The sequence below is a fragment of the Acipenser ruthenus genome, chromosome 7 (genome assembly GCF_902713425.1).
Source record: "Acipenser ruthenus chromosome 7, fAciRut3.2 maternal haplotype, whole genome shotgun sequence".
NCBI classification, from domain to species: domain Eukaryota; kingdom Metazoa; phylum Chordata; class Actinopteri; order Acipenseriformes; family Acipenseridae; genus Acipenser; species Acipenser ruthenus.
Genome location: NC_081195.1, coordinates 50,204,049 through 50,216,468, shown reverse-complemented (window position 1 = coordinate 50,216,468; position 12,420 = coordinate 50,204,049). Strand labels below are relative to the sequence as shown.

Here is a 12,420-nt window from a genome sequence, read left to right as displayed (position 1 = left end):
GCAAAATTGCTCAAGCTCTGTCAAGTTGGATGGGGACTGTTGGTGAACAGCAATTTTCAAGTCTTGCCACAGATTCTCAATCGGATTGAGGTCTAGGCTTTGACTGGGCCATTCTAAGACATTCAGGCTCTTGTTTTTAAACCACTCCAGTGTAGCTTTGGCTGTGTGTTTAGGGTCATTGTCCTGCTGGAAGGTGAACCTCCGCCCCAGTCCCAGGTATCTTGCAGACTGAAACAGGTTTTCCTCTAGAATTTCCCTGTATTTGGCTCCATCCATCTTGCCCTCAATCCTGACCAGTTTCCTAGTCCCTGCCGATGAAAAGCATCCCCATAACATGATGCTGCCACCATCATGCTTCACCGTGGGGATGGTGTTCTCAGGGTGATGAGCAGTGTTGGCTTTGCGCCACACATAGCGTTTTGCACTAAGGCCAAAAAGTTCAATTTTGGTCTCATCAGACCAGAGAACCCTTTTCCACGTTTGCTGTGTCTCCCACATGCCTTTTGGCAAAATCCAAACGAGATTTGATATGGGGTTTTTTCAGCAATGGCTTTCTTCTCGCCACTCTTCCATAAAGCCCAGCTTTGTGGAGCGTCCGGGTTATAGTTGTCCCATGGACGTTTTCTCCCATCTCAGCTGTGGATCTCCCCAGCTCCTTCAGAGTTACCATTGGCCTCTTGGTTGCTTCCCTGACTAATGCCCTTCTTACGTGGTCACTGAGTTTTGGTGGACGGCCTTCTCTAGGCAGAGTCGCGGTTGTGCCATATTCTTTCCATTTTTTAATAATGGATTTAACGGTGCTCCGGGGGATGTTCAAAGTTTGGGATATTTTTTTATAACCCAACCCTGCTTGGTGATTCTCCAGAACTTTATCCTTCAAGATGCTGTTTGTTTAGATATGCTCTCTAACAAACTCTGGGGACTTCCAGAAACAGGTGTATTTAATCTGAGATCATGTGACACTTTAATTTCACACAGGTGGACTCCATTCAACAAATTATGTGACTTCTGAAGGCAATTGGTTGCACCAGAGCTTATTTAGGGGTGTCACAGCAAAGGGGGTGAATACTTATGCAATCAAGACTTTTCAGTTTTTTATTTGTAAATAATTTTGAAAAATATGTAGATTTTTTCCCCCATTTCGACATTATGGACTATTTTGTGCAGCTCAGTGACAAAAAATCCTAATCCATTTTAATTCCAGGTTGTAACACTACAAAATGTGGAAAAGTCCAAGGGGGGTGAATACTTATGCAAGGCACTATATATATATATATATATATATATATATATATATACTTTTTTTGGTTGCAATATAAAATGAGAAGGGTTGGTGTTTATAGTGTACTGTGTGTGGGAGGGTATGTATTTTATGCTGAGAGGATTAAGTCGTTTAAATGTATAAACGTTTTAGTTAAATATTTTTAATGTTTGTAAACTATCTTCACATATGTTTTGTGTCTGTATTAAAATGTGTGTTTGTATAATTGTCTGCATTCTAAAGCTATACTTGGGGCATATGGTATGATGTATTTATTGTCCGTAGTTAAGCCACGTGATTCCTCCATAACTATAAAGTAGTCAATTCTAGAATATTTAAACTCAAAGCAATTTAGTACAATTATTTGCCAAGCATTTCAACTAGTGCTTCTCAATGTCTTCAATGAAATAAGTTAGCATTACTAGATACTTAAGCTTATATACAAGGTGTAAGAATAGTATTTAATTGTCCTAACAAAGCTCAGTAGAGATCAAAACATTGTATCTTCGTTCATGTAACTGAGATACTAAAATATGCACTGTAGTATTTAAGAAGTGCATGAGTTCAAAGTGTAGGAAATGGGAAACGCAAATAAACTGCCAAATTATTGTGACTATGACTATGCCCATAAGTGGTCAGCAAGTGAAAAAAGGATATTCCAGTATGTCCTCTTTCCTTTATGTAACAATAGACAAGTTTTCTTATCTTGTATGTCTCTTGATGTGGCCTCTCTCACGGATAGAGGAGATCACAGCTACTATGAATATTCTTCTTTAGGAGGTTAAGCATGTTTGACTATAATCTACATTAATCTGATCATCACATGTCACTTTAAAAAAAGATTGTTTAAAGCTATGCTATATAATGCTTGAGAAGGAAAATGAACAATATTACTAAACCGGTTATACAATGCATTTGCAAGAGCAAAATGAAATAAAAACTAGAAAGCCTGGGTGTTTTCAATTTGTATCATGCAAGTTTTTCAAAGTTAACAGTATTTTATTCCACTTTGAAAAAAACTACAGCAAACTTTTAAAGGGTAAAAAAGCTTAAAATAACATGTCCCTGAGTGTGTGATCAAAGAAAATACATGTGTTAAATCTGTGAGGAAGAACAGCACAGTTTGTTACACTTTTTTAAAATCAAAAACTGTGTTATCCTTAAACAGATTCAGAGGAGTATATTCAATTGAACTAAGCAACAGGAAATTAAACATCTAACAGTGCTTATTAGTGTATTTAGTCTATTTCTGTCTGTAACAATATGTAATTTTAATGACAATTAGATCCACCACTGTAGTATTGATCAATTGAATAGACTACACTGTTTTGACTTTGAGTGTATTTAGAAGAAAAACCTTTGACTACTTATAAAGTACTTTATTTCAAAACAATTACTTTTGAGTGCAGATCCTAAATAATAAAATGTATTTCATATAGCACATTCATTTTCTCAAAGAAATGGTGTAGCAATATAAAAATACAATATTGAACAAGCACGAATGGGTGACAAACTTCAATTTAGAAATTAAGGCTTTTCAAGTCTGTTTCAATGCAAGAATGTGATACATATTATTGCTTCAGATATAAATCTTTTTTTTTTTTTTCTTTTTTTTTTTTTGTTAAAATTTAGTCTTATTTAGTTTTATGCCCAATTATTATCTGTATCCTCGGCTCACCGCTCGCAAACCCCCCCGGCTGAAACACGCGTCCTCCGAAACGTGCTCCTGCCAAGCCGTCATTTTTCGCACTGCAGATCCACAGCAATGCCACCAGACCTATAGTGCCAGAGGACAACAGAGATCTGGCGGCTCCACTGCAGAACCACAGGTGCCCTATCTGCCACAGGGGTCGCTGATGCGCGGTGAGCCGTGGATTCCCCTGCCGACCTAAACCCTCCCTACCCGGGCAGTGCTCAACCAATTGTGCGCCGCCCCCTAGGAACTCCCGGTCACGGTCGGCTGTGACATAGCCTGGATTCGAACCTGCGATCTCCAGGCTATAGGGCACATCCTGCACTCCGCGCAGAGCGCCTTTACTGGATGCGCCACTCGGGAGCCCTCAGATATAAATCTTAATTCTAGTTACAATGTATCAGAAATACTTGAAATTTTAAATAAAATGATGATTTAAATTCTAAATTAAACAACAATTTCTCTCTCAATATAATGTCACAAAAATATAAAAACAGGGCACATACTTGAAGTTTACAAAATGGTCTTTAGCTTATCAGCAACTTTTCAGTTGGTCTCTAGTTTCTTATCTAACTTTAGCAAGAAGTGTAGAAATCTTGCAAAACCTTGGCATTAAATGCATTTTTTAAATTACCAAAAATTGAATTTTAACAACATACAAAATACATACTTCAGTGGCTCAAAAATGTATGCGCTTTGAAATATCTCATCTCACAAGAAAAAATCTGTATAAAAATATAACACGTCTGTTACACACTTACCAAATAAGATGGGTGGATTAAAAAATACATTAGGCTTTTGACATAATAATTTGGCTTGAAAATAGAAAGAAAATGTATAAACTCGTACAGTATAGAAACATTAGCAGAAATGTTATCTCTTTTGCTGCACCTTTTAAACCATCAATAGATTAGCTTAGCAGGATGTCATCACCCTGATTACTGAAAGCTGTAACAGTCCTTAGACGTCATAAAAACCCATAACGACTTTACAAGGCATATCAAGTTATTCATGGGGCTCTTAAATAGAAAATACAACTCTTTTTATAACCACCTAAAAAAAGGTTCTCATAGCAGCTTGATATGGGTCATCAAATCTATCACTGTCTACATCACTTTGTGTGAAATATTTTGCTTTGTCTACAGCTGTTTTATTCAGTTTTGGCAAGACATCAAGTCACATTGGTTTTCTGTCTCTCTCCATCTGCCATTCTCAAACCACAGATCTAGAGGGGCACATCTTGATCTCATAAAGCCAAAAAATGTGTCACATGTCTTTGGTTGTACTGCTTGCAGCCAATCACAGTCGAATGGAACAGAGTCAATGTGGTTCTTGGACTGATCTCGAGGGAAGCAGGGAGTCTTAGTCTTTGCAGTAGACTTTATCTTACTGGGGTTATGTGCTTGTACGTCTCCTTTTATTCATGCAGATCCTGCTGAGAAGGATTTCAGAATAAACTTGATTTATTGGACCTTTGACATGATAAGGCGAGTTAGAAATGGACAAAAAGTCTTGCAGTCCTGGTAGCTTGCTGTTACTTCTGAAACCTTTCCCAGAGTGTGTGGAGAGCTTCATTTTTCTGTGAATAGTCGTTTTAGAAAATGTAAGCTTCCCTACCTGCAAAAAAATAATAATAATAATACTAATAATGATATGAAATGTGCTTTGGTCAGTGAACATTAATAGATTTGGACTTTAAAAAAAAATGCATCATAGACTTGGACAAGAAATGTAGTGTTAGGTTTTACAGATTATGTGTAAAATACTGCATATGCATGCCAAAAACTCAAAAAAAGGCATAAAAAACTGTTACCAAGTTTTCACAGTTCTTTACTATGGTTAGTTATGTCTTTATGTTTTTACCATACATACTGTATATGTTATTTATCCTTATAAAATGGCTTGGATAAATTAAGTGCTGTGATTGGCTTAACAAGATCACATGACCGTGCGGTAAGAATTGTCTTACCGCACGACTATGACATCATAGACCAACTTACTTACCTGATCTATTAATATTACTACACCTTAATAGTAACAATGATCTAAATAGTGTATCTGTAGGTAAAAATGTCAACATACTACTGAAACAGCATTTAAAATCACCCAACAATCTGATTTTTTTATTTGTGTCACTAAGAATTAGAGAAAAATTGGTGTGGTATTTAGTCAGAGAACAGAACAAAGAAAAATCTGAGGTAGCAGTAGCAGTAACACTTTATTCAAAAGCCAGCTGAGAAATCACCACACCAGTCTCACTCAGCATGTAATATATGTGTGTGTGTGTGTGTGTGTGTGTGTGTGTGTGTGTAAGAAATAAGCCATGACAGGGTGCGTGGTAAGAATTGTCTACCTGCACACCCTGGAGAGGGTTATTTTGCTTATAAAATGGCTACTTTTTTTTTTTTAATAATTACACAAACTAGCTTTTTTAAGGAAAAATTAGAAATGTATTATGTATCCTTCCACTGAAAAAAATAGGCATGTGGGAATTGAAAGCAGACTGATTTGCCACATCTGAGGGAGGATTCACGGAGCAGCCAAACACTGCACTGGCACTTGACATCAAGGGAGGAGCTTCCGAGTGCGTTTTTGTGTGTGTGTGTGTGTGTGTGGGTGTGGGTTTGGGTGTGTGTGTGTGTGTGTGTGTGTGTGTGGGTGTGGGTGTGGGTGTGTGTGTGTGTGTGTGTGTGTGTGTGTGTGTGGGTGTGGGTTTGGGTGTGGGTGTGTGTGTGTGTGTGTGTGGGTGTGGGTTTGGGTGTGGGTGTGTGTGTGTGTGTGTGGGTGTATGTGTGTGTGTGTGTGTGGGTGTGGGTGTGGGTGTGTGTGTGTGTGTGTGTGTGTGGGTGTGTGTGTGTGTGTGTGTGTGTGTGTGTGTGTGTGTGTGTATGTGTGTGTGGGTGTGTGTGGGTGTGGGTGGGTGTGGGTGTGTGTGTGTATGTGTGTGTGGGTGTGTGTGGGTGTGTGTGGGTGTGGGTGTGTGTGTGTTTGTGTGTGTGTGTGTGTGTGTGTGTGTGTGTGTGTGTGTGTGTGTGTGGGGGGGGGTTTGGGTGTGGGTGTGTGTGTGTGTGTGTGTGTGTGGGTGTGGGTGTGTGTGTGTGTGTGTGTGTGTGTGTGTGTGTGTGTGGGTGTGGGTGTGGGTGTGGGTGTGTGTGTGTGTGTGTGTGTGTGTGTGGGTGTGGGTGTGGGTGTAGGAAATTATCCTACTTAGGTTTTGCGGTCTTCAAAGGAAGCTGACCGATAATTTCAGAGGCTGTTTTCACATCGAAGGCCGGTAACCGGCATAATTTCCCTAGATTGAAAGCAGCATTAGATGACATGTGGACTAAACGACTTCCGTGTTTTAATTTTGTTTTAAATATGTTTATGAAATCGGAGGGTAGTGGTGAGATATATCTATTGTGTCTAATTTAAACATTACATACTCACTAGTCAGTTTTATAAGGCGATATTTCGTTTAATTGTATATATATATATATATATATTACATGCTGAGTGAGACTTGCGTGGTGATTTCTCAGGTGGCTTTTGAATAAAGTGTTACTGCTACTGCTTACCTCAGAGTTTTCTTTGTTCTGTTCTCTAAATACAGAGTATATTTGTCAATTTTTCTGTAATTCTTAGTGACAGAGATGAAAAAAACAGACTGTTGGGTGATTTAAATGCTGTTGCAGTAGTATGTTGACATTTTTACCTATAGAAACACTGTTTAGATAATTGTTACTATTAAGGTGTAGTAATATTAATAGATCAAGTAAGTAAGTTGGTCTATGATGTCATAGCCGTGCGGTAAGACAATTCTTACAACGAGGTCATGTGATCTTGTTTAGTCAATTTATACAAGCCATTTTATATATATATATATATATATATATATATATATATATATATATATATATATATATGCAGCAGCGGCATCTACTTATTAAACTCAATATCGCCTTATAAAACTGACTTACAACACACCCTTGGCATGCAGTGAGAATTGTCTTACCGCACACCCTGTCGTGGGTTATTTCTTACATAACTCTTAAGTACTCAATTGTGATGAACTTAACCCTAAAAGAAACGTAATAAATGACACACGTTTCGACTAGAAGTCATTTTCATTATCATTATTATTATTATTATTATTATTATTATTGTTATAGTTATTAGCAGCAGCAGTAGTAGCAGGCAGCAGCTTGCATTTAACCTGCTGTACAACGAATTGAAACGTGATGGATACAGTTCCTATATTTAAATTACTATCCAAGTATACTGAAATCGATATACATATTTAAAAAAACAAAACTCAGAGGACTTATTATTATTATTATTATTATTATTATTATTATTATTATTATTATTAACAATGTTGAATTATGCAGTGCAAGACAGCACATATACAATTGTTTCACTGTTAATTTGCTTCCTGTCTTTGTAAAATAAAGGTTAGTAAAATGATTATTCTGATTGTGATTATTTTTCAAAGTTCTGACTGGATTTACCTCACCATATATCACCTTGGTATCTAACCAATTATTATAGTTTAATGTTTCTGAGATCAAATCACTGTACGCATAGAAATGATATCACTTCAGAGTAAACATCTGCTACCAACATGCAGTTTCCTCATAATGTAAAGCAGAATCAGTGTACTAATCCTTGCTAATTACTGATTAAGTAAGACTGGCAGAATTACAAGGCCTCCTGATTTACTTGTATTTTTATACATCTCTAAGAGACTGAGCCCAGTAGTGGGTTGTATTATTTTTTACATTTAAAAATACTAGTAATGCTTAAAGAAAAGAATAAAGTTAAATGACAAACATTTAGATTATGTTGAACATTCAAAATATTTGTCACTTTATTACTACATAAATCGCTGTTGAGTGTTTTATAATTATGGAAGAGCATTTGAAGTCCAGCGCTGGTAGAAATATACAAATTGGACAAAAGATCCTCCAGGTTTGTCAGTGCAGCTGAATATCAGCAAGACATTCCAGATGCAGTCAGAGTGAGATTAATACTGGTTATCTTGTATAGTATCTCACTTTAAAAGCAATCGTGAACACAGGTTTTAATCTATCTCATGAAGAGAGTGTTGCTTACCTCGTGAAAGTGGCAGGCACACCTCCCCTGAAGGAACTCCTTGTAGCGACCCATTGTAATACTGAAGGTATCAATGACTTCATAGCCACACTTCTTTGCAGCAATGAGGATTCTGGTATTTTCACTATAAAGATCTTTAACACCATTCTGAAATCAAAACAGATCAGATTGTCAGTGCTATTTGTTTATATAAAGTAGTGCTTAAAAAAAAAGATATTTTCAGAATTTTTTTTTCAAAACATAAGCAGGAGTATCTAATACAATTGTTATTCATATCATTTCATTAATACTTTATTAGGATAGTATAATCAATTTAAAATTATTATAGCAGAAAAAGAAAGCTGTAAGTAGGTTTACTTTTTTAATGTAAGCACATTGCATAGGGATTTTCATAATAGAAACAGCTATAAAAAAGCATTATATTTACAGTCCAGGGATAAACATACAGCATAGACTACAATATGGCAAGACATATATTGACCCAAGACACTAGTGCAACCATATATATAGAAGGTGCAACATACAAAAAAACATTAAGTTAACAAATGCCACTAATGAAATGTATCAAATGCATACACAGATGTGTATATAATATTAAAGCCTTTATGTATTATATGGTATTAAACCTAAAACACATCTGCAAGCTTTATATTGAATTAAATATAAAATATCATCAACTTATGTTATGACACGAGAACAAACCCACATATGTGCACATAGCAAAACCATTCGCTCCACCGGAGATACAGTTCAGAATTTATTACCTGTTATATGTTTTTTGTTTGATATATTTTCTTTTCTTTTTTTTTTTTTTTAAGCACAGGCTTAGCTTTACATTGTCCAGTTGTAAATTCTATTAAATCTGGTGCTAAAGGTCAAACATGATCTGGAAGGCAGATTTTTATTTATGTGCATTAAAGGACATATTTTTTTGCATCATTGTTCTCTAAAGCTTAAAGCATTTAACACATTCATGTGGACAAACTAGTTATTTCTTTCTGTTTAATCATTATCCGTTATATGTTATTTTACCAATTTATTTTGGTTTCTTCTTTCATTGTTGTTCTTTTCATATTCAGCAATAACACCTTCAGACACTAGTTTTTCAGAGTCCAAGAATATTGGGAAATTATATGTTTGTACAATAAATGGAGTAAATGTCGAGCATTATTATTATTATTATTATTATTATTATTATTATTATTATTATTATTATTATTATTATTATTATGACTCAATAAGCATGACATCAAAGATGAGTTAAGTCAATACAAATTAATAGTGAACCACAGTTTACTATATTTTTACAGAAATTGCAAACAGCTGCTTTTTATCATTTTTTTGTTGCAGTAGTTGCTGGTAAATCATGCCATTTCATGTAGTTACCCATTTGCTAACAAATGCCTCAGTTGAATGTTATAACAAAGGATTGCTATATAGCTCATTATTATTTTCAACTCTAATAATGTTTATAACATACTTTATCACACTCAATCACTAGATGCATTATTGATTGTTCTTAAAGGATCCGTAAGCTAAACTGTTCCCAATAAATGTGGAAATAAACCCCGAGTAAACAAAGTGAACAAAGTGAACCCACCAGAGAAAGAGATCGGATCCCATCTGCTGGGAAATGAAATCCCATTCCTAATGACTTCATCACAACAAGGATGCTTGAAAGATTCTCTCTGAGGAAGAAACATCAATTCAATTTGAAGTCATCTTAAAAAATATTTATTTTATAAAGGCATAGGCAGATGTAGAGAAAACATAGACAAAACATCCACTGCAGGCAAATAACTAAAATAATAATTTGTACACGCCTGAAATACAAAGGGTAAGATCTTTAACCTAATGTTATAGTAGTAAACAAAAAAGCCTTACATATACTACACCTTCTAAATCTGGTGGATAGATAGATAGATAGATAGCTAGATAGATAGATAGATGTGTGCGTGCGTGCGTGTGTGTGTTTTTATAGTTCCCATATGTAATAACTCAGTGTTAGGACAGTTATTATTCTCCTTTTCTCAGTTACCTTTTCAGGACCTTCTGTATAATTTGCAGGTGATTGGTATTAAGCCACTGAACACCTCCTACAACGAGCACGGTTTGGTCTGTGTTTTCTAGAGGTCGGGATCTAAGAGACAGCGGGAGGAACACATGTAATTCTGGGGGAGAACAGATGGCTAACATTTCTATTTGCTGTACATTTAATCCCAGTCTATCACTTCTGGCACAATGTTCAGAGAAACTGTTTTCCATTTTCTACTCTTGTCTTGCCACATGTATCTGTCTTTGTGGCTTCAGATACTGTTTATTGTAATTAGAAACATGAACTTGTTAAATCTTTAAAACATTGCATAAAACCATTTTAACCACAAGAGCAAAAAATAATAAGTGTCTTTCAAGAGCAAATGGACATCCATTTAAGTGTGCCTATTACAGGAAAAAAAAAAAGTTACTAGAAAAGTTACCTTTGTATAAGCTGCTCTAAAGCCTTTTCAAATGTTGGTCTTTGGTCTTTGCTGAGCCAGAACTGAGGGTAATAGGAATAGCTGAGGAAAGTGTTTTCACCGTTGACATTGTGATAGAGTTTAGTGTCATGAGCCTTGTCCCATTCCTCAAGAGTCTCATTCACACGTTCCATGAGGTAGTACATCATCCCTCTGTTTGTTGAATCACCGATAAAAATAACCTTATCAATGAGAAGAAAACAATACATTGTACATAAGTAACACATAGCATAATTTCTTCCTATTATTTTTCTAACACAGCTGCTGAAAAACTGCAATAATCATTACAGTACCTTGTAGATGGCTCCCAGTTAATTATGACAAAAAAACGCTATCTTTAAAAATCTTACATTTTTTAGACTTTGATTTAAAGAGATACAATAAAACACACAGACACACACACACACACAGACACACACACACACACACACAGACACACACACACACACACACAGACACACACACACACACACACACAGACACACACACACACACACATACACACACACACAGGTACCTTTGTAGCACTTTGGCATGTAAATACACTTTGATGAATCTAACTGCTGTACAATACCTTGAATAAACCTTTTGTTTCTAACTATCAAAAAGCTGCTCAGCAGACAGACCTTGCACAAAAAAGCCAATCCAATCCAAGAGGGTCACCGTTGCCTCAGGTGTTGGAGAGGAACACTGGGTTAGAGTTCAAGTGCACTACATTAAAGTAATAAAGACACCTTTTTTACATTATTGCCTCAGTAGGACGCCCAAGCATGTAAGGAAAGAAAGTCTTTTTTTCCAGCACTGCCTTTAGTTTCTCCCACTAGTTGATTGATTAAGCGGCTCAGCATTAAACAGTGGACGATAGCTCTTTACGCTACTTGACACACAGATGTTAGAAGAATTTGAACATTTTTCAAAATGTAAATTTACTCTGCATAACTTCTCTACCTTAGCTTTTGTATCACAATGAAAGTGGCTCACTCTCTGCCTCCTGTTCTCTTTCTGCAGGCGTCCCTCAAGGCTCAGTCCTGGGACCCCTCCTGTTTTCTCTCTACACCTGCTCCCTGCGTCCCTTCATCACCTAGCATGGCATCCTGTGCCATTTCTATGCTGATAATGCCCAGATCTTCCTCTCCTTCCCCCCTGACTCCCACATCTCCTCCTGTATCTCTACCTGTCTCTCGGGCATCTCCTCCTCAACCGCTCCAAATCAATCCTAATTTTCTTACCCCCCCTCTTCCTCCCCCACTCTATTCCTCTTGATCCACCACCTTTTACTCTTAAAGGTAACCGTATTCACGTTTTTTTGTAATTGCTCTTATTTTAAATCGTTCTTATCCATTTATTGTACAAACTACTTGCTCTTAATGGAATTTACTCTTACAAGCAAATACAAGTTAAACTGCTCTTAGTCGAATTCGCTCTTAAACGTAATTTAGTGTATGCTTTGTTTTGCTCTTATTTTAATTTGCTCTCATTTTCTACTGATTGTATTGTATTTTATAACTGCTCTTATCGGTAATGTGCTATTTTGTAATGTGATACTTTGCATTGTGATATTTTGTAACAACTGTAAGTCGCCCTGGATAAGGGCATCTGCTAAGAAATAAATAATAATAATTAACTTGCTTAACTAATAATTGTTCAGCATTTTAGTTTTTTTTTCAGTGTTTCTCAATAATTGCACCGTGTCTATTTTGTTCATGACTTCTCCGTCTGCCTTATAAATCTGGGAAAGTAATTTTCACGAGGCAGGAGCCAGGCCTGCACAAAGGGAGTACTAGAATAAAGAGACTAAGTGCTTGTGACTTTAGCAACAGAATAGGGGTTTCCCCTTGACTACTCGGAGGACCGCC

The 12,420-nt window shown here is 36.3% G+C and overlaps 1 protein-coding gene across 2 annotated transcripts in view; it reads right to left on the bottom strand.

Moving 5' to 3' along the window:
- Positions 1-2,215: 2,215 nt before the first annotated feature.
- Positions 2,216-12,420, bottom strand: part of LOC117414993 (cadherin-like and PC-esterase domain-containing protein 1) — an 85,457-nt gene continuing 75,252 nt past the window's right edge. For both annotated transcript variants that reach the window (XM_059027202.1, XM_034024893.3), the window contains 5 exons: positions 10,526-10,746; positions 10,087-10,188; positions 9,649-9,736; positions 8,049-8,195; positions 2,216-4,571 (listed from right to left, as the gene is read on the bottom strand). In XM_059027202.1, coding sequence (XP_058883185.1) covers positions 4,350-4,571; positions 8,049-8,195; positions 9,649-9,736; positions 10,087-10,188; positions 10,526-10,746 — 780 coding nt within the window. In that variant the 3' untranslated portion in view covers positions 2,216-4,349. The remainder of the gene's footprint in view (positions 4,572-8,048; positions 8,196-9,648; positions 9,737-10,086; positions 10,189-10,525; positions 10,747-12,420) is intronic.